This window comes from Oncorhynchus tshawytscha, linkage group LG02, assembly GCF_018296145.1.
Source record: "Oncorhynchus tshawytscha isolate Ot180627B linkage group LG02, Otsh_v2.0, whole genome shotgun sequence".
Classification (NCBI taxonomy): Eukaryota; Metazoa; Chordata; class Actinopteri; order Salmoniformes; family Salmonidae; genus Oncorhynchus; species Oncorhynchus tshawytscha.
In genome coordinates, this window is record NC_056430.1 from 59,696,779 (window position 1) to 59,719,727 (window position 22,949).

The window sequence follows — 22,949 nt, forward strand, 5'->3', positions numbered from 1 at the left end:
ATTCGTCTACGGAGTGTGACTGTAAACAACTCCATTTTCACCGGCGCACGCAGAGCCGCAGTTTGGCTTCATATAACCAAGTGCGTAAAGGTCCTTCCGCTAGACAAATTAGTTCCTTCTGATTTTGAATATTCAATTGCTGCCGGTCTGAACAGATACAAGCCGTGAATTACACTAAAACCAACACATATCAGACTCTGGAACAGGCTTGAAAAATATTGTTGTATATATCTGCGTTAAACCGTATTATACAAAACAATGTGGAGTAATACTGGACTGTGGCACAGTGTCACAGCTGCGTAGCTGTGGGAGTTATTGAAAAAGACAGGCTGTGAAAAAATATACATTGCATGTTTTTTTTTAGGTATTCTCCTAAGGAGAACCCACAAAGATACGTAAAAATGCCTGGAATGATGGATAAAGGGTCGGAGTATCTAGGAAAGGGACGCTCAAACGGAACAAAAAACCCTTCAAATGCATCGAATGGACATTTTTCTGATGAGAGTGGCAGTGACGACGAGCACGGTATAGCCTCGAACAACCCGTTTGCATGTAACACTGTACATGTATTATTTTGAACGCGAAAAACAAAACAAATGTCTATTAATGTGCTATACATATTTTTCCTTATTGCAGATGTCGGAATGCGTGTGGGGTCCGATTATCAAGCCAATATACCCGAATTTGATCATGGTAAGGTTATGCTTGATCTACCTGACTGTATTCTGGTGGTAGCCTCGGTATAGGTTATAACAGTATATTTACATTCATCTTCTTACTTTACAACCCATAGTCAGTAATCTTATATTTCAGAATTCAGCCAGATGTGTAGAGAATTTTTGGCCCATTAAAATATGTTTGGTTTATAGAAGCGTTTTGAAACACATTTCTATTCCGAGGCTATACTTGCCCACCGTAGGCTACTATTGGTTTCCTTCAACTGAATTGGCTTTTTGTTGCTATCTAAACAATATTTTAACAACAGTAAAGCAGCATCTTTAGTCCTGCATGTATTGCTTTAATTAGGCAGTTAAAATTGCATTAAATATCACTATATGAAAATTATGTGTTTTAAAAAAATGATGTATTATATATTTTTCTGTAGGTTCTACCAAATACAGTGATAAAGATAGTGGGGGAATGTTGGTGTGGTCTCCATATCACACCATTGTCGACCCAAAATGTAAGTCAGTTTGGTTTTCACAAGCATCTTATTTCTAAAGACAACCAAAAGTTGATTTTACAAAACATATTTATAAGTAGATTAATTAAACTATGATTTTTCCCCACAGTGGATGAATATATTGCCATTGCAAAAGAGAAGCATGGATATAATGTTGAGCAGGTATGTCTGCTTTTTAGGATTATTAGAAAAGTACATAGGGCCACATTTACTAAGCTTTTTCACCAATGCAGAGAATCCACCTTATTTTTCAAAAACATATGAACAACTTTCAACAGAATTCCCAACACTATTGAAGCATGTTCCCAATTTAAACATTCATATAACATTTTCCAAGCCCCCCGGACAGGCCTAAAATTTACACCGGTGTGAAAGCTCAGTAAATTTGACCCACAATGTATTAATAAACTACCAAGGCACACTTAAAAATAACATATTCAAATGTTATTTAGGGGAATACCTACTCTTATCTATTCTAGTTCTGTTGCTTAAGCATTTCTGGCTCAGTGAAGCCCCATAGACCTGCCTGGTGTCCATTCTCAGTGGATTCCACTCGTTGCTGTCCCCCACAGGCATTGGGCATGCTGTTCTGGCACAAGCACAACATTGAAAAGTCCCTAGCAGACCTTCCCAACTTCACCCCCTTCCCTGACGAGTGGACCGTGGAGGATAAGGTTCTGTTCGAACAAGCCTTCAGCTTCCATGGAAAAAGCTTCCACAGGATTCAACAAATGGTAACATACATATATTAATATACCGTAGCTTTTATCTTTTACTTTGATGTGTGTCTGTATACTGTTCATACAAACATACACAAGCAGTCTGGATGAATATTGCAGTTGACGTTAAGGTCATTTACGCTTGAACCAACATCCGCATTCACCTTGAATGCAATCTCTGCAAACGTTGGGGGGATTGCTTTTAAAAGGCGCATTGTCAACAGTGCCGTGCGCTTGTCTACAATGCGCCTTTGATTGTATCCCGGCTTTAATGTTAGTATAAACGGTCTATTGGGACCATTTTCTCATCTGTTGTAGTTACCAGACAAATCCATATCCAGCCTTGTGAAGTATTACTACTCCTGGAAGAAGACCCGGTCCAGAACCAGCCTGATGGACCGCCAGGCCAGAAAGCTGGCAAACCGAAACGCTCAAGATGAAAGGTAAGACTTGTATCTCGCCTTACTACTGTCTCTGAAATTCCAAGTGGTCGGAGTCCAATAATGATTGGCTTTTCTTGACATTAGTGATGAAGAAATGGAGGAGGCCAACCCCATCGAAGCAAACGATAGTGATTATGACCCCACCAAGGAGACGAAAAAAGAGGTACGTAATCTAAACTTTAGAATTTAAACTGATGGAATGGCAGTTGGGATATATCAAAAAGTATTAGCGGATACGCTTTTAATCAGTGACCAGCATTCACTTACAATGAGTAGTAGAGTAGACAGACGCCAAAGAAAATAGTAAAATAAAATGCAAGGTGTTTTGATGTGAGGGGAAGGTTAGTGTTACGACATAAAGTAGACAAACACACTATCCAGGATACACTTCCACACTCCATCCCCCAGGGGGCAGCAGAAAACATGTCCTGCTTGATAAGCACATCAGGTGCTGCCAATTAGGGTGATCATCAGTCAGTGTCCCAGCTTGAAAGCTGTGAGGCTGCTAGTTGGTTTGGTGGCCATGAGGCCTTTCGTTTAGTTTTAAATCATTAGTTTAGTCATGCTTGTCTGTGGTTTCCTTTTTGTATTCATTTATTTCCGTCACCATCTGGACAAATTATAATCCACCACGAGGTCAAAAGAGACAGAGTCAGCCTTAGACCATGGTAAGATTGTCATCTCCCTGGGCACATGTGCATCCAACACCATCCTCAAACACTGATTTCTCACAAATGCACACATTCAGGCTACAGACCATGTAACTAGGCCTAGGACCACTAGATAAAGCGAGTGTAACTATGTCTGTAAGCTAGTTACTGGGTTAGTAACAAAGGTCACACTTAAAAGGTACAGTAAGCGATGCATAAAGTAAACCGCAACATAGGGCGTTGATTTCGGCAACAACTAAGAGTGTTTGAAGCACGAGGCTAAACTTGTACATAGTTTTGGTTCCATAGCTATCACGTTGTAGCAGTGGGAAGCGCTCCCATGCATTAGAGTCCTGCATCGGGTTGGATATCAAATCAAACTTTATTTGTCACATACGATGAATACAACAAGTGCAGACCTTACCGTGAAATGCGTACTTACAAGCCCTGAACCAACAGTGCAGTTCAAGAAGAGTTAAGAAAATATCTACCAAATAAACTAAAGTAAAAAATAATAAAAAGTAACACAATAACATAACAATAACAATACAGGGGATACCGGAACCGAGTCAGTGAGCGGAGATACAGGTTAGAGGTAATTTGTACATGTAAGTAGGGGAGAAGTGACTATGCATAGATAATAAACAGCGAGTAGCAGCGGTGTACAAAACAATGTAATAGTCAGGTGGCCAGTTGATTAATTGTTCAGCAGTCTTATGGCTTGGGGGTAGAAGCTGTTAAGGAGCAGTTTGGTCCTAGACTTCCTGCTCCGGTACCACTTGCCGTGCGATAGCAGAGAAAACAGTCTATGACTTGGGTGACTGGAATCTCTGATAATTTTATAGGTTTCCTCTGACACCGCCTATTATATAGGTCCTGGATTGCAGGAAGCTTGGCCCCAGTGATATACTGGGCCGTTCACACTACCCTCTGTAGTGCCTTATGGTCAGATGCCGAGCAGCTGCCATACCAGGCGGTGATGCAACCAGTCAGAATGCTCACGATGGTGCAGCTGTGGAACTTTTTAATGATCTGGGGGCCCATGCATTATCTTTTCAGTCTCCCGAGGGGGAAAAGGTTTTGTCGTGCCCTCTTCACAACTGTCTTGGTGTGTTTGGACCATGATAGTTCATTGGTGATGTGGACACCAAGGAACTTGGATTCTCGGCCCGCCCCATTACAGCCCCGTTGATGGGAGCCTGTTCGGCCCCGCCTTTTCCTTTAGTCCACGATCAGCTCCTTTGTCTTGCTCACATTGAGGAAGAGGTTGTTGTCCTGGCACCACACTGCCAGTTCTGACCTCCTCCTTATAGGCTGTCTCATCGTTGTAGGTGATCAGGCCTACCACTGTTGTGTCATCAGCAAACTTAATGATGGCACTGGAGTCGTGTTTGGCCACGCAGTTGTGGGTGAACCGGGAGTACAGGAGGGGACTAAGTACACACACCTGAGGGGCCCCAGTGTTGATGATCAGTGTGGAAAATGTGTTGTTGCCTACCTTTACCACCTGAGGGCGGCTCGTCAGGAAGTCCAGAATCTAGTTGCAGAGGGAGGTGTTTAGTCCCAGGGTCCTTAGCTTAGTGATGAGCTTCGTGGGCACTATGGTGTTGAATTCTGAGCTGTAGTCAATGAACAGCATTCTCACATAGGTGTTCCTTTTGTCCAGGTGGGAAAGGGCAGTGTGGAGTGCGATTGAGATTGCATCATCTGTGGATCTGTTGGGGCGGTATTCAAATTGGAGTGGGTCTAGGGTATCCGGGAGGATGCTGTTGATGTGAGCCATGACAAGCCTTTCAAAGCACTTCATGGCTACCGACGTGAGTGCTATGGGACGGTAATCGTTTAGGTAGGTTACCTTCGCTTCCTTGGGCACAGGGACTATGGTTGTCTGCTTGAAACATGTAGATATTACAGACTCAGTCAGGGAGAGGTTGAAAATGTCAGTGAAGACACTTGGCAGTTGTTCCTCGCATGCTTCGAGTACACATCCTGGTAATCCATCTGGCCCTGCGGCTTTGTGAATGTTGACCTGTTTCAAGGTCTTGCTCACATCGGCTACTGAGAGCATTATCATAGTCATCCAGAACAGCTGGTGCTCTCGTGCATGCTTCAGTGTTGCTTGCCTCGAAGCGAGCATACAAGGCATTTAACTCGTCTGGTAGGCTCGCGTCACTGGGCAGGTCGCATATGGGTTTCTCTTTGTAGTTCGTAATACTTTTCAAGCCCTGCCACATCTGACGAGCGTCAGAGCTGGTGTATTAGGATTCAGTCTCAATCCTGTATTGACGCTTTTCTTGTTTGATGGTTCGTCTGAGGGCATAGCGGGATTTCTTATAGGCATCCAGATTAGTGTCCCGCTCCTTGAAAGCGGCAGCTCTACCCTTTAGTTCAGTGCGGATGTTGCCTGTCATCCATGGCTTCTGGTTGGGTCACTGTGAGGACGACGTCGTCATTGCACTTATTGATGAAGCCGATGACTGAGGTGGTATACTCAATGCCATTAGATGAATCCCAGAACATATTCCAGTCTGTGCTAGCAAAACAGTCCTGTAGCGTAGCATCCGCGTCATCTGACCACTTCCATATTGAGCGAGTCACTGGTACTTCCTGCTTTAATTTGAGCTTGTCAGCAGGAATCGGGAGGATAGAATTATGGTCAGATTTGCCAAATGGAGGGCGGGGGAGAGCTTTGTATGCATCTCTGTGTGTGGAGTAAAGGTGGTCTAGAGTTTTTTTTTCTCTGGTTGCACATGTGACATGTGACCCACTGTTGACAACAAAAAAGTCAGCTGGCAGATGTAATGAAAAGTCTTTCAACCCGTAGGTAGGATTATTGTTCAGATCAATTATATTGCAGGTCAAACGTTTTATTTCAAGATTTCTTTTACAAACCCAGGAGCTTGTTGAATTGTTGCGAATTCCATTATGTGAGCAGTGAGCCAGACAGCATAGGGTAGCAGCAACACAGCGAGAGTGGAGCAGGGAACTGTCCATTATTTGTGTGGCGTTGAAACGTTCCTAATTTGTTCACATGCGGAGATTAAATTTCCTTCAACAATACGTTGCCAAGTTTATTTTCCCTGACTCCTAGCTCACATAAAAATGGCTAACGTAACAGGAGATGGGGAAAGAAAGGTTATGATGGTGGATTACAACATCATGGAAACAGGTGCTCCGTGAATGAAATCCGGTTTGGAAGGATTTTGTAGTCATTGTGGACAAGGAGGACAACAACCCAGTAGATGGATACACAGCCTGCAAAAGTGTAAGCAGGTATTTGTTGCTGATAATTCAGTTATTTAGCAATGAATTATTACATTAATTCAGGCTTTTGTTCATTTAGACCATACGCAGGCTACATAAACCTACTAAATAAATGTAGCCTATTTTTGCAGCCTGTAGCTTATTCAATTCTGGGAATTATTTCAATAAAACTATTTTATTATCTAAACAATATTGAATGTAAAGGTATTATTTTTTTATGTTGCCTATAGGCTTTAATTAGGTAAGAAGGGTAATTAGAAGGCTTTTTTTCAAAGCTATTTCAATTGTCAATGTGCGCTGCATCGCATTATGAATATAAGATAAGCCTATCGTTCTTAATTCATGGCATGGTTTCCTTTTATCCAAATGTTGAATAGACATGCAGACAAATTATTTCATGCAGGGAAGGGAAAAAAAACATTTCTATGCTGGTGGTTCGTGTTGCGGAGAAAATATCTGGTGGGGCTCGGAATTGATGTGGCCGGCGCGGGCGGGTTCGGGTCCAAAACATGTAGCTGTGCAGGACTCTACCATGCACATGTGCAGATACTCTGTTACTGTGAGAGCAAAGTCTTGCATTGCACTCATCAGAATATCAGTGGTGCTGCTCGTGGTAACGTCATATCGCTGAGTCTGCTGTTCATGCTCCCAGGGGATTTTTCATGGATGCCTGATAAAGACCTAAGGGTCAAAACGTATCAATATAATCACCTGGGGGCATGAACAGAAGTGTGCAGCGTTTTGTTTTTATTGTACCTCTTAAAACATGCTCCCAGGTGCCATATGTCCTAACAATGACACAATTGATGTTACTAACATTATGACAGCTAATAGAAAGTGTACCCGCGCCTATCCAGAGCCACACGGAGCCCCAGCCCCTGAGCTCCTCCAAGATTGGGCTCGGCCGACGGGAGCACCTGACGCTCATGCACCGGCACCACTCGCAGCGTTCCAAGTGCCGGCCGCCCAAAGGCATGTACCTGACCCAGGAGGATGTGGTGGCAGTGTCGTGCAGCTCCAGCGCTGCCAACACCGTCCTTCGGCAGCTGGACATGGAGCTGGTGGGCCTCAAAAGACAGGTGAGCGTTGGGGATTCTGGTTTGTCTCAATGCAGGGAAACCTGGGTCCTCAAGGTGCTTGAGTTGAGGATTTTTCACAGTACATTTTAGTCATTTAGCAGACGCTCTTATCCAGAGCGACTTATAGGAGCAATTAAAGTCCTCTTAACCGCTAGGCTAAGATATATATATATATATTTTTTTTTTTGGACAGACCTACTCATTCAAGGGTTTTTCTTTATTTTTACAATTTTCTACATTGTAGACTAATAGTAAACACATATGGAATCATGTAGTAACAACTAAATAAAATATATTTTATATTTGAGATTCTTCAAAGTAGCCACACTTTACCTTGATGACAGCTTTGCACACTATTGGCATTCTCTCAACCAGCTTCATGAGGAATGCTTTTCCAACAGTCTTGAAGGAGTTCCCACATATGCTGAGCACTTGTTGGCTGCCTTTCCTTCACACTGCGGTCCAACTCATCCCAAACCATCTCAATTGGGTTGAGGTTGGTTGATTGTGGAGGCCATCTGATGCAGCACTCCATCACTCTTCTTGGTCAAATTGTCCTTACACAGCCTGTAGGTGTGTTTTGGGTCATTCTCCTGTTGAAAAACAAATGATAGTCCCACTAAGCGCAAACAAGATGGGATGGCGAAACGCTGCAGAATGCTGTAGTAGCCATGCTGGTTAAGTGTGCCTTGAATTCTAAATAAATCACTGACAGTGTCACCAGCATAGCATAGGAATCACACATGCAGAGATCATCTGTTCACCTACTCTGCGTCTCACAAAGACACTGCGGTTGGAACCCAAAATCTCAAATTTGTACTAAAATATTACAGATAACCACCGGTATAATGTCCATTGCTCATGTTTCTTGGCCCAAACAAGTCTCTTCTTGTTATTTTTGTCCTTCAGTAGTGGTTTCTTTGCAGAAATTTGATCATGAAGGCCTGATTCACACAATCTCCTCTGTTGAAGTTGAGATGTCTGTTACTTGAACTGTGTGAAGGATTTATTTGGGCTGCAATATTTGCGGCTGGTAACTCTAGTGAACTTATCCTCTGCAGCAGAGGTATCTCTGGGTCTTCCTTTCCTGTGGCGGTCCTCATGAGAGCCAGTTTCTTCATAGCGCTTGATGGTTTTGCGACTGCACTTGAAGAAACTTTCAAAGTTCTTGAAATGTTCTGGATTGACTGACCTTCATGTCTTAAAGTAATGATGGACTGTCATTTCTCTTTGCTTATTTGAGCTGTTCTTGCCATAATATGGACTTGGTCTTTTACCAAATAGAGCTATCTTCTGTATACCACCCCTACCTTGTCACAACACAACTGATAGGCTAAAACGCATTAAGATGGAAAGAAAATCCACAAATGAACTTTTAACAAGGCACACCTGTTAATTGAAATGCATTCCAGGTTGGAAAAGCATTCCTCATGAAGCTGGTTAAGAGAATGCCAAGAGTGTGCAAAGCTGTCGTCAAGGCAAAGGGTCGCTACTTTGAAGAATTTCAAATATAAAATATGTTTTGAGTTTAACACTTTTTTGTTTGCTACATGTTTCCATATGTGTTATTTAATGGTTTTGATGTCTTCACTATTCAACGCCCACCTGCACAAAGCGAGGTCCATACAGAAATGGTTTGTCAAGATCGGTGTGGAATAACTATTTTTAAAAATGTAACTAGTCAAGTCAGTTAAGAACAAATTCTTATTTACAATGACAGCCTACAGGGGAACAGTGGGTTAACTGCCTTGTTCAGGGGCAGAACGACAGATTTGTACCTTGTCAGCTCTGGGATTTCGATCCAGCAACCTTACCTTACTGGCCCAATTGCTCTAACCACTAGGCTACCTTCCACCCAAATTGACTGGCATACAGAGCCCATCGAACATCTTTAGGATGAATTGGAATACCGACTGCATGCCAGGCCTAATCGGCCAACATCAGTGCCCGACCTCATGCTCTTGTGGCTGAATAGAAGCAAGTCCCCGCAGTAATGTTCCAACATCTAGTGGAAAGCTGTCCCAGACGAGTGGAGGCTGTTATAACAGAAAAGGGGGACCAACTCCATATGAACGCCCATGATTTTGGAATAAGATGTTCGACGAGAATGTGTCCACATACTTTTGATTCATGTAGTGTATCAGCACTATTTAGTGCATTGTGTTCTAAGCATATGTACGGTGCATTCAAAAAGGATTCACACCCCTTGCCTTTTTTCCATATTTTGTGTTTCAAGGTGTAATTTCAAATGGATTTGTAATTTTTTTTGTCAATGATTCACATGAATACTCGTGTCAAAGTGGAAGACAGTTTTTAATTTTTTTAAAAATTCTAACAATCTTGAATACATGTATTCAACCCCCTTGTCAATACATGTTAATCACCTTTGGCAGCGATTTAAAGCTGTCTCTTTCTGGGTCCAAGAGCTTTGCACACTTACAGTAGATTGCACATTATTTTATTAATTCTTGCCATAGATTTAAGCCAATTTAAGTAAACTAACTACACCACTCAGGATCTTTCAATGTCATTTTGGTATATATACTCCGGTATATATACTGTTATCTTGGTATACATACTCCAGTGTATATTTGGCCTTGTGTTTTAGGTTATTAACCTGCTGAAAGTTGAATTTGTCTCCCAGTGTCTCTTGGAAAGTTGACTGAACCAGGTTATTCTCTAGGATTTTGCACCCCCCCCCCTCCCCCCAGATGACAACCATAACCAAAACATGATGCAGCCACCACCATGGTTGAAAATATGAAGTGTGGCCTCCCGGGTGATGCAGTGGTCTAAGGCACTGCATCGCAGTGCTAGCTGTGCCACCAGACACTCTGGGTTTGAGCCCAGGCTCTGTTGCAGCTGGCCGCGACTGGGAGGCCCATGGGGCGGCGCACAATAACCTAGCTTCGTCCAGGTTAGGGAGGGTTTGGCTGGTAGGGATATCCTTGTCTCATCGCGCACTAACGACTCCTGTGGCGGGCCGGGCGCAGTGCACGCTGACCAGGTCGCTAGGTGTACTGTGTTTCCTCCGACACATTGGTGCGGCTGGCTTCCGGGTTGGATGCGCGCTGTGTTAAAAAGGAGTGCGGCTAGGTTGGGTTGTGTTTCGGAGGACGCATGGCTCTCGACCTTCGCCTCTCCCAAGTCCGTACGGGAGTTGTAGCGATGAGACAAGACAGTAACGACTAACAATTGGATACCACAAAATTGGGGAGAAGAAAAAAAAATGTGAATAAAAAAATAAAATATGAAGTGTGGTGACGTGTGACGTGTTGGATTTGCCCCAAACATAGCACTTTTATATTCAGGACTAAGTTAATTTGCCATTTTTATTTCTGTTTTACTTTAATTACTATTGCAAACAGGATGCATGTTTTGGAGAAGAAATTCTGTACAGGCTTCCTTCTCACTCTGACATTTAGGTTAGTATTGTGGAGTAACTACAATGTTGTTGATCCATCTTCAGTTTTCTCCTATCACAGCCATTTAAACACTGTTTTAAAGTCACAATTGGCCCCATGGTGAAATCATTGGCCTCAAGTTTTCCTTCCTCTCCGGAGTTAGGAAGGACGCTTGCATCTTTGTAGTGACTGAGTGTATTAATACACCATCCAAAGTGTAATTAATAACTTAACCATGCTCAAAGGGATATTCAAGGTTGACTTTTTATTTGTATTTATTTTATGTACCAATAGGTGACCTTCGCGAGGCATTGGAAAAACCTCTCTGGTCTTAGTGGTTGAATCTGTGTTGGAAATTCACTGCTCGACTGAACGACTTTACAGATAATTGTATATGTGTGGGGGGTACTGTCGTGGAAATTCAGTACTGAGAGAGACTTGGTAATTTCTTCATACAATCATCTTCATTTAATATCGATAAATTATTGCAATAATAAAACCGTCGACCCAACAGTCTTGACTGTTAGGCTGAGAGTCTCCCCTTCACAGACAATGCACAGTTTATATAGCGGATACCCAGAATGCTTGGTTCCACCCCTCCCATATAGATTGTGGGGCACCATAAGCCACTTCGGGTTCTTCCGCCTCTGGTGCTTTCTCTCAGATGCCAGGATAATTAGGAATAGGGAGGCCATTAGCCTGGAGGAACAGAACATCTCTATCTCGGTGACACACACCACATCTTATCTATGGAATGCCAGCAGTAGGTTTGTACCTAGTCATCACTTAATCAGTTGCCAGCCCCAGCTTCAAACAACTCCTCTCATTTCACTACAGTATTAGTTAAGTAAATAATTGCAGAATATCCAACAATCAGGTAAATATGTCATTTTTCTATCACAGTACAGAGATGAGGTAGTCATTAAAAAAACATGTCTAACACTTATTGCACACAGGGATTCCATGCAACTTATTATGCCACTTGTTAAGCACATTTTTACTTCTGAACTTATTTAGGCTTGCCATATAAGGGGTTGAATACTTGGACCCAAGACAGTTCAACATTTAAGAAATAATTTGTAAACATTTCCAAAAACATAATTCCGCTTTGACATTATGGGGTATTGTGTGTAGGCCAGTGACAAATACATCTCAATTTGAATCAATTTTAAATTCAGGCTGTAACACAACACAATGTGGGATGTGAGTACTTTCTGATGGCACTATGAATTTATCCCACAGGTTCAAAATGCAAAGCAACTGAACAGTGGTCTGAAACACAGGATGGAAGCGGGCATTGATGACTTCAGGCTGCCGGAGGTATGTGCCAAATGTTTTTAGATTTCAGTGAGAAAGGGACATAGCAATGTGACATAAGTGGTCATAATTTGTCATGACATTCACATCACTAAGACCTTACAAATGAAGTGCTACCAAAGAGATGGAAGTCATTAGTTATGGATGTTTCTTTATTATGGTTGCTTATATGAAGTGAGTGACCTGTTGACTGGACATGTATTGCCACTTAGCTTCTACACTGAACAAAAATATAAACCCAACATGTCAAGTGTTGGTCCCATGTTTCATGAGCTAATATAAAAGTTCCCAGAAATTGTTCACGAAAAGCTTCTTTCTCTCAAATGGTGTGCACAAGTTTGTTTATATCCCTGTTAGTTAGCATTTCTCCTTTGCCAAGATAATCCATCCACCTGACATGTGTGTGGCATATCAAGAAGCTTATTAAACATGATCATTACACAGGTGCACCTTGTGCTGGGGACAAAAGGTGCAGTTGTCACAAAACACAATGCAACAGGTGTCTCAAGTTGAGAGTATGCAGTTGGCATGCTGACTGCAGAAATGTCCACCAGAGTCGTTGCCTGGTAATTTAATGTTAATTTCTGTACCATAAGCGGCCTCCAACGTTGTTTTATAGAATTTGACATTAAGTCCAACCAGCCTCAACCGCGGACTTGTGTAACCACACCAGGTCAGGACCGTCACATCCGGCTTCTTCACCTACGAAAATGTCTGAGACCAGCCACCCGGACAGCTGATGAAACTCGTCATCCACACCAGGGTCTTGACCTGACTGCAGTTTGGCATCGTAACTGACTTCAGTGGGGAAATGCTCACCTTCGATTGCGACTGGAACACTGAAGTGTGCTCTTCACGGATGAATCCCAGTTTCAACTGTACCGGGCAGATGGCAGACAGCATATTTGGCGTCATGTGGGTGAGCTGTTTGCTGATGTCAACATTGTGAACAGTGCCCCATGGTGGGGGGGGTTATGGTAAGGACAGACATAAGCTACGGACATTTGCATTTTATCTGTGGCCATTTGAATGCACAGAGATACCGTGAAGAGGCCCATTGTCTTGCCATTCATCCACCACTATCACCTCATGTTTCAGAATAATGCACGGAAAGATGTCGCAAAGATCTGTAAACAATTCCTGGAAGCTGAAAATGTCCCAGTTCTTCCATGAACTGCATACTCACCAGATATGTCACCCATGACAGCGTGTTCCAGTTCCGCACAGCCATCGAAGAGGAGTGGGACAACATTCCACAGGCCACAATCAACAGTCTGATCAACTATATGTGGAGATGTCGCGCTGCATGAGGCAAATGGTGGTCACAAGATACTGACTGCTTTTCTGATCCAAGCCCCTACTTGTTTTTGAAGATATCTGAGACCAACAGATATCTGTATTCCCAGTCATGTGAAATTCACAGATTAGGCCCTAATGAATTAATTGAAATGTCCTGATTTCCTTAGGAACTGTACACTCAGTAATATCTTTGAAATTGTGACATTTATGTTTTTGTTCAGTGTATAACATCAGGTGTTCTTTGTCTGTTCTAGTGCAGCCAAAAAGTTAATGCTCGCTGGACAACAGATGAACAGCTTCTGGCAGTTCAAGGTAAACCTACGTTCTTTGTGGGTTTGTAGTCAGCTCATGTTCTTGTCCATGGCCCGCCAGTCTGTTTACCTCGTGCAATTTCAGAATATTTGTTGTTTCAACAGGTGTCCGGAAGTACGGGAAAGACTTCCAGGCCATTGCCGACGTTATCGGTAATAAGACGGTAGGGCAGGTAAAGAACTTCTTTGTGAACTACCGCCGCCGGTTTAACCTGGAGGAGGTGCTGCAGGAGTGGGAGGCGGAGCAGGGAACTGGCACCCCCAACGGTGACACTGCCACCTCTGGCGAGGAGGGGAAGAACAGCTCCAACACCCCTTCTGGGAAGAGTATGGACGAAGAGGAGGAGGAGGTGGTGGAGCGTTCCTTTATTCCCCTAAAACCAAAATAATTGACCTTCCCATTAACCCCTTCTGTGATTTCGTTATAGTTAGCTATGGGAGTTGGCCTCCCACAAGCCCCCTCTGCATGCAGGTTTTTACTCCAACAAAAATCTCTTAACACTGCAGTTTCATAAACATTCCTTCATAAAGGTGTCTTAACATTATAATTATTACAATGTTAGTTGCATCTGGACATTCCAACCCTGGGGGGCTATATACAAAAAAAAACTAAATTTCCAATATGCATGTGTATAATACACACAATTTATAATTCTACATATTTACCATTGACTTGATAACTTGAAGAAATATCTGAATGTGGTTGATGTCAACGAATGGTCTTTTACTACTTGCATGACGTGTAGCTTTAGGTATTATTTAACATATCATAAGCAGTTGTAGATGACCCTGCTATACAGTATTGAAAATAATGTAATACTAATATATTTTAAACGAATACACTACATGACCAAAAGTATGGACAAATACTCGTTGATTATCTCATTCCAAAGTCATAGGCATTGATATGGAGTTAGTCCCCCCTTTGCTGCTATAACAGCCTCCACTTTTCTGGGAAGGCTTTCCACTAGATGTTGGAACATTCGGGGATTTGCTTCCATTCAGTCAAAAGAGCATTAGTGAGGTCGGGCTCTGATGTTGGGCAATTAGGCATGGCTCACAGTTGGCATTCCAATTCATCCCAAAGGTGTTCAATGGGGATGAGGTTAGGGCTCTGTGCAGGCTAGTCAAGTTCTTCCACACCGATCTCGACAAACCATTTCTGTATGGACCTCGCTTTGTGCACGGGGGCATTATCATGCTGAAACAGGAAAGGGCCTTCCCCAAACTGTTGCTACAAAGTTGGAAGCACAGAATCTTGTAGAATGTCATTGTATGCTGTAGCATTAAGATTTCCCTTCACTGGAACTAAGAGGCTTAGCCCGAACCATGAAAAACAGCCCCAGACCATTATTCCTCCTCCATGGCTGTGTGCTCCATTTTATACACCTGTCGGCAATGGTGTGGCTAAAATAGCCAAATCAACTCATTTGAAGGGGTGTCCACATGGTTTTGTATAGATAGTTTATATGCCTTTATGGCTACGTTGTTAATTAGCTAAGTAGGAAACACAATAGAACAGGTGCCAGGCTTATTTTCATAACCTGATATCCGTTATGACTGCTAATGACATTTGTTAAACTGATCTTAAATCTGGTATTCCAACATGGCATTCAATGTCAAGACCAGTCAAGTGGCTATCCCTCCTCCTGGAGAGCTACTGTACTTTTCCCACATTTTGTTAGGTTACAGCCCTATTCTAAAATCAATTAAATTGTTTTTTCCCCCCTCAATCTACACACAATACCCCATAATGACAAATCAAAAACAGGTTGAGGAATGTTTGCTCATTTATAAAAAATTAAAAACATCACATTTACATAAGTATTCAGACCCTTTACTCGGTACTTTGTTGAAGCATCTTTGGCAGCAATTACAGCCTTGAGTTTTCTTGGGTATGACGCTACAAGCTTGGCACACCTGTATTTGTGGAGTTTCTCCCATTGTTCTCTGCAGATCCTCTCAAGCTCTGTCAGGTTGGATGGGGAGCATTGCTGCTCAGCTATTTTCAGGTCTCTCCAGAGATGTTCGATCGGGTTCAAGTCCGGGCTCTGGCTGGGCTACTCAAGGACATCCTGAGACTCATCCCGAAGCCACTCCTGAATTGTCTTGGCTGTGTGCTTGGGTTTTTGTCCTGTTGGAAGGGGAAGGTTTTCATCAAGGATCTCTCTGTACTTTGCTCCGTTCATCTTTCCCTCGATCCTGACTAGTTTCCCATTCCTTGGTGCTGGGAGGAATGATGCTGCCTGATGCTGCCATCATGCTTCACCGTAGGCATGGTGCCAGGTTTCCTCCAGACGTGACGCTTGTCATTCAGGCCAAAAAGTTTCATCTTCGTTTCATCAGACCAGAGAATCTCGTTTCTCATGGTCTGAGAGTCCTCTAGGTGCCTTTTTGGCAAACTCCAAAGGGGCTGTCATGTGCCTTTTACTGAGGAGTGGCTTCCGTCTAGCAACTCTACCATGAAGGCCTGATTTGTGAAGTGCTGCAGAGATGGTTGTCCTTCTGGAAGATACTCCCATCTCCACAGAGGAACTCTGAAGCTCTGTCAGAGTGACCATGGGGTTCTTGGTCACCTCCCTGACCAAGGCCCTTCCCCCACAATTGCTCTGCTGGTGGCCAGCTCTAAGAAGAGTCTTTGTGGTTCTAAACATCTTCCATGTAAGAATGATGAGGCCACTGTGTTCTTAGGGACCTTCAATGCTGCAGAAATGTTTGTGTACCCTTCCCCAGATCTGTGCCTAGACACAATCCTGTCATCGGAGCTCTACGGACAATTCTTTCGACCTCATGGCTTGGTTTTTCCTCTGACATGCACTGTCAACTGTAGGACCTTATATATGTGTGTAGATAGATGAGGGGGGAAAAGTATTTAATCCATTTTAGAATAAGGCTGTAACGTAACACTTGAGCTGTGTTCGAATACCCATACTAACATACTGTATACTACATACTTAATGAGCATATACTACATGCTATTAGTTTTTTAGTATACTGTAAACGAACTGTATGCTTTCAGTTGAGCGTAGTAGCTCTTCACCTGTCTACCTGAAGTTCATGCTCTTAATATGCAACCTCTTGCTAGCCTAAAAAATTACGAGTCAGACATTTTACGACTTTGGGTGTGTTCTTAAATTGAATATGGAGTGCCAGAGTGCACTCGTAAATTTAGAGCGTTGTCAGATTGTTAGTTTTGTAAATTCAGAGTGTTTCGCTCTTGAAGCACACACTGGTCTCTCGGGCCAAGGAGTAGGGTTGATTTGAGCGTTTTGACCTTACAACGGCAGTCAGGCACCCAAGCTAACGTTGGCTAACTTGTAAATAATATTTTTTTTCTTTACTGACTTGCCTAGTTAAATTAAGTTTAAAATAAAAAAATTGCTTGCTAGCCACTTCCAGACACAAATGAGACCACTCTGACCATTTTACTCAAATCATATTGTATTTGTCACATGCGCCGAATACCACAGGTTTCACCTTACCGTGAAATGCTTACTAACAAGTCCATAACCAACAATGCTTTAAGAAATTAAGAAAAAAATACAAATAAATATTAAGTAAAAAATAGATAGAAAAGTAGAAAATAAAAGTAACAATTTAAACAACAGCAGTAAAATAACAAGCGAGGCTATATACAGGGGGTACCAGTACAGAGTCAATGTGCGGGGGCACCGGTTAGTTGAGGTAATATGTACATGTAGGTAGAATTCTTAGGGCCTTCCTCTGACACCGCCTGATATAGAGGTCCTAGATGGCAGGAAGCTTGGCCCCAGTGATGTACTGGGCCGTACGCACTACCCTTGCAGTCGGTGGCCGAGCAGTTGCCATACCAGGCGGCGATGCGACCAATCAGGATGCTCTCGATGGTGCAGCTGTAGAACCTTTTGAGAATCTGAGGACCCATGCCAAATCTTTTCCGTCTCATGTAGGGGAATCAGCTTTGTCGGGCCCTCTTCACGACTGTCTTGGTGTGCTTGGACCATGATAATTTGTTGGTGATGTGGACACCAAGGAACTTGAAGCTCTCAACCTGTTCCACTATAGCCCCATCGTGCTCTGTCCTCATTTTCCACAATCATCTCCTTTGTCTTGATCACGTTGAGGGAGAAGTTGTTGTCCTTGCACCACACGACCAGGTCTCTGACCTCCTCCCTATTGGCTGTCTCATTGTTGTTGGTGATCAGGCCTACCACTGTTGTGTCATTGGCAAACTAGCATGTTATCCAGAGCATTGGTGACTAACTGTGCTGCTGGCAACAATTTAATTGCGCTTTTTTGCCGATGTTTACTGACAACGGCCATATTCAATGGGTGTTGAGCGCTCGTAAATTCATTATTCTGCGCTCTGGTACACTCAGACGAGAGTGCCCTGAAATTGGAGTAGATAGCCAGAGCGAATTTACGAAAGCACCCGAATGGCCAGCTAAGCATGACGGGAATAATCAAGTCAATAGACGTTGGGTAATTATAGTTAGATAGCCTAAAGTTAATATGCTGGCAAGTTTGATGTATAAGTAGCCAACTAACGTTAGGTAGCTACCTAACAACATACTGTTGTAATGATAAGCTATGTGGTTCGTAAGGACAGCGTAGCTAACAAATTGTCAGACAATATAAAGGGTAAGGTAACTTATTTGAAAAGTCATTACTTTATTACATTGCTCATCATTTTCTTATCATTTGTCATAATTAGTTAAAGCAGTGAATTTTTATCCGCTATCGTTGTACTTCGACTGCATATTTTCTGCCATTTCCTTCAAAAATGGAAACGATGTGAAGCCACGCCCATTTCCTGAAGAATTGCATTATGGGCCCTAAAGTACGGAAATAGCTTCCTCTTCATATTTTGTGTATACTTCATATTTTGGCGAATTTAGTACGACATCCGGCAACTTTTGGCATACTAACTATACCCATACTATGACCAATAAGCATACTATATACTCAATTCACATCACAAATAGTGCGGTTAGTATGAGTATTCGAACACAGCTAATTTGTAAAAAGTCAAGGGGTCTGAATACTTTCCGAATGCACTGTATGCTGTAATGTATTGCCCATCTGCGTTTTGGTCTGAAATCCCAACTCACGCCTCTCTCTTCCAGGGTCAGGTGACCCCCTCGTCAGGCCCTTCTCCCGCTGCCACTTCCTCTTCAACTTTCCAAACCCTGGTGACATCGTCGGCAACTTCGCTCAACCAGCCGCCCCCGCTCCTACGGCCCTCTCTGCCAGCCACCCCGGCCCTCCACAGGCAGCCGCCCCCTCTCCAGCAGCAGGCCCGCTTCCTACAGCCCCGGCCCGCGCTCAACCAGCCCCCCACTCATCCGGCCCTCCAACCCCCCGCCCCGCGCCTCAATCCCCGGCCGCTTGCCCCGACCTCAGCCCCCACCTCCACAGGGTGCCCAGGCTCCAGCCAGCCGCCCCCCACCCTGGTGGGCATCCCATCGGAGATGCCGTCCTCCTCGCTGCACTAAGTGTGTGCTGTGCAATGGCGAATGAAGACAACGGAAAAGTCGGTGGTCGCTTTTTTTTTTTAACTTGGTCGTTTGTTTCCTTGTATTTTTCTTGACAATGATCCGTTGTGTTCCTGAAAGTCGTCAATCGTTGGTTGTTTATGAGCAGATTATGTATATTAATGAGAAACGTAAAGCCGTTGTGAAGTTTTTAAAGTCTATGTATATTAGGTTAGGTCTTAGTTTTATTTATTTGAAATCACATCGTTTTTTTAATTCACTCATCTTTGGATGGACTTGCTTAGATGTTATGTATTGGTGATGTTAAAGATTTACTAGAAGCATTGGTCCTGTTTGAAAGTGTTATTGGCTTCTGGTTAATGTATATTTTACAAACTGGCAAAATTTGCAAGTGGTCTATAAACAAGGTATATTGAAGACACTATAATGGACAGTACACCACCACTAGTGAACAGGTGGCGTTGCCATATTTCACTTCAATTGTTTGATTTGCTGTAACGCATATTTGTTCTTTGAGCGAATATAGACTTATCTTTTATATAAGCATTATTTATTTTTCTACTCGGTGCTATGGACTCTAGACTGATTTTTGCATATGTCCAGTATAATAATAACCATTGTGTAAGTGCTCTTACGCTTCTAGGCCAACTGTATTTACGTGATTGAATTGATCTAAACTGGAAGAAACTGATTGAAAAAAATGATGAACCGGTTAATAAAATGAATTTGTTTAATGTAATATTAAGCTACGAGGATGTCAATGTCAGTGAATCGATTGTTGTAGTCTGTGACCCACATTTTCAGGAATTTGATATGTTTCAATGATTTTCATTTAAGATATATTGAAGAACAAAATGTTTGACTTCTGTACAGTTGTGTGTAATTTGTGTGCTTAATTTTAAACTGTCAAGATCATACCTAAAACGACGCTTTTTTGTTTTTGTTTTAACGGTCGCCCATCAGTAATTCCCAGTGTAAGATGAGGCATAGTATCTAACATATCCATTCAAATAATTGTAACATTTTGTTTTGTCTGTCCAGTTATGATCACTTTTTTTTTTTTACCACGTTTTGGAGTTAATTAGTGCCGCTTCATGTTCAGCGGTTGAAAGATTCTGTAAAATATCCGAAAATGTATACAGTTGAAGTCGGAAGTTTACATACACCTTAGCCAAATACATTTAAACTCAGTTTTTCACAATTCCTGACATTTAATCCAAGTAAAATTTCCCTGTTTTAGGTCAGTTAGGATCACCACTTCATTTAAAGAATGTGAAATGTCAGAATAATAGTAGAGAGAATGATATATTTCAGATTTGATTTCTTTCATCACATTCCCAGTGGGTCAGAAGTTTACATACACTCAATTAGTGTTTGGTAGCATTGCCTTTAAATAGTTTAACTTGGGTCAAACGTTTTGTGTAGCCTTCCACAAGCTTCCCACAATTAGTTGGGTGAATTCTGGCCCATTCCTCCTGACAGAGCTGGTGTAACTGAGTCAGGTTCGTAGGCCTCCTTGCTCGCACATGCTTTTTCAGTTCTGCTCACAAATTTTCTATAGGATTGAGGTCAGGGCTTTGTGATGGCCACTCCAATACCTTGACTTTGATGCCCCATGCTTGGGGTCATTGTCCATTCGGAAGACCCATTTGAGATGTTGCTTCAATATATCCACATAATTTTCCTTTCTCATGATGCCATATATTTTGTGAAGTGCACCAGTCCCTCCTGCAGCAAAGCACCCGCACAACATGATGCTGCCACCCACGTGCTCCACGGTTGGGATGGGGTTCTTTGACTTGCAAGCCTCCCCCTTTTTCCTCCAAACATAACGATGGTCATTATGGCCAAACAGTTCTATTTTTGTTTCATCAGACCAGAGGACATTTCTCCCAAAAGTACGATCTTTGTCCCCATGTGCAGTTGCAAACCGTAGTCTTGCTTTTTTTATGGTGGTTGGGGGGCAGTGGCTTCTTCCTTGCTGAGCGGCCTTTCAGGTTGTGTCGATTATAGGACTCGTTTAACTGTGGATATAGATACTTTTGTACCTCTTTCCTCCAGCATCTTCACAAGGTCCTTTGCTGTTCTGGGATTGATTTTCGCTTTTTGCACCAAACTACGTTCATCTCTAGGAGACAGAACGTGTCTCCATCCTGAGCGGTATGACGGCTGCGTGGTCCCATGGGGGTTATGCTTGCGTACTATTGTTTGTACAGATGAATGTGGTACCTTCAGGCGTTTGGAAATTGCTCCCAAGGATGAACCAGACTTGTGGATGTCTATAATTTTTTGTCTGAGGTCTTGGCTGATTTCTTTAGATTTTTCCATGATGTCAAGCAAAGAGGCTCTGAGTTTGAAGGTAGGCCTTGAAATACATCCACAGGTACACCTCCAATGGACTCAAATGATGTCAATTAGCCTATCAGAAGCTTCTAAAGCCATGACATAATTTTCTGGAATTTTCCAAGCTGTTTAAAGGCACAATCAACTTAGTGTATGTAAACTTCTGATCCACTGGAATTGTGATACAGTGAAATATAAGTGAAATAATCTGTCTGTAAACAATTGTTGGAAAAATTACTTGCGTCATGTACAAAGTAGATGTCCTTACCGACTTGCCAAAAGTATAGCTTGTTAACAAGAAATTTGTGGAGTGGTTGAACAACGAGATTTAATGACTCCAACCTAAGTGTATGTAAACTTCCGACTTCAACTGTACGTTCTCCAGAAATCCTGGTTGGATGATTTCCGGAACTTTGGGAACGTTTCTCAAATTTTGCCTAATCACTGCTAAGGAATGGAGGAAGAAATAGGCTAATTCACTACTGTACATGGTGACAAGCTTATTAAAACATGTTGAAATGCAAACCTAAATGACCTTGAAACCACTAATTTACACTGACTCAATCTTTTCCCGTGGAAATAATGTGGCCAGAAGTAAGTATAATCATGAACATTGAGGACTTGCATTTTGCCTTAAAAACACATGGCATTCGCATGTTACCGTATGTAGTGTTTACTAGGCTATTGGCTTGCCATTATTTCAGGCTCTCGTTGCACTTGCATTTCATTCAAGTGTCTTTCAAACATTTTAATTTCCATGTCCCTTCTCGCACATTTATTTGGTTTGTCTTTTGTCCTACTATATTTGTCCTACTATATTTAAATGATGACTTTTTCCAGCCTGCTTAAATTGAAATGAATATTGCCCCAAAAATATAGCATACTAGTGCAATCCCAAATATACATCTATAAATATAGCACATAAATAAATAAAAAATGGAATTGTTGCATAGTTTCCCTTTAATTGATTTGTCTACTTTATCCTAAATAATTTTTAGCAGCATTGTTTCTGCTTGTTGATATGCCTAATTGACACTAGGCACAAACGTCAGTTCGTCTAGTTTTGATTTACATTTGGTTTATTAGTCTAAATGTGAATGCAACTTTAAATCAAATGTTACCATGCCATTGGATTTAAGTTAAAGGTTGGGTGGGGAAAAAATGCCCTTACGTTGACTTTTTGCAAATCCAATCAGTTTCACATTGATTCATCATGGCATAGATTTATATTGGTTTAAATTATGTGGAAACAACGTTGATTCAACCAGTTTTGCAAATGAGTCGATTTCGCCATGCATGTAAAAACATCAGCTGTGCTTCTTGGTGGTCTTGACTTATTAGGCCTAGGGTCTACATGATTCTATTATAGATTTGTTGTATTAAAAAGCATTATCAATGTGCTCAATATATCTAAATGTATGCATGTTATTTTCGACCACATCACATTGCCATATGCTAAAACC

At 42.2% G+C, this 22,949-nt stretch overlaps 1 protein-coding gene across 2 annotated transcripts; it reads left to right on the forward strand.

Moving 5' to 3' along the window:
• The first annotated feature begins 191 nt into the window (after window positions 1-191).
• On the forward strand, window positions 192-20,395 carry LOC112265832 (REST corepressor 3). 2 transcript variants are annotated; one of them, XM_024443387.2, is made up of 12 exons: window positions 192-525; window positions 637-693; window positions 1,106-1,183; window positions 1,293-1,345; window positions 1,756-1,917; window positions 2,221-2,345; window positions 2,430-2,508; window positions 7,087-7,338; window positions 11,985-12,062; window positions 13,613-13,670; window positions 13,775-14,019; window positions 18,775-20,395. In XM_024443387.2, exons 1-12 carry the CDS (start codon window positions 351-353, stop codon window positions 19,141-19,143), a joined length of 1,731 nt encoding a protein of 576 aa, XP_024299155.2. In that variant the 5' UTR covers window positions 192-350; the 3' UTR covers window positions 19,144-20,395. The 2 variants fall into 2 exon arrangements, with proteins under 2 accessions (XP_024299155.2, XP_024299162.2); XM_024443394.2 differs by having other exon boundaries at window positions 200-525; window positions 7,117-7,338.
• Window positions 20,396-22,949: the final 2,554 nt, after the last annotated feature.

Bases quoted from the DNA above. Each gene is read 5' to 3' on its own strand.
- LOC112265832 (XM_024443387.2), top strand. From the start codon at position 351: ATGTTTTTTTTTAGGTATTCTCCTAAGGAGAACCCACAAAGATACGTA. The intron at 2,509-7,086 runs GTACGTAATCTA...ACATTATGACAG, and splicing joins CCAAGGAGACGAAAAAAGAG to CTAATAGAAAGTGTACCCGC. The intron at 7,339-11,984 runs GTGAGCGTTGGG...TTTATCCCACAG, and splicing joins TGGTGGGCCTCAAAAGACAG to GTTCAAAATGCAAAGCAACT.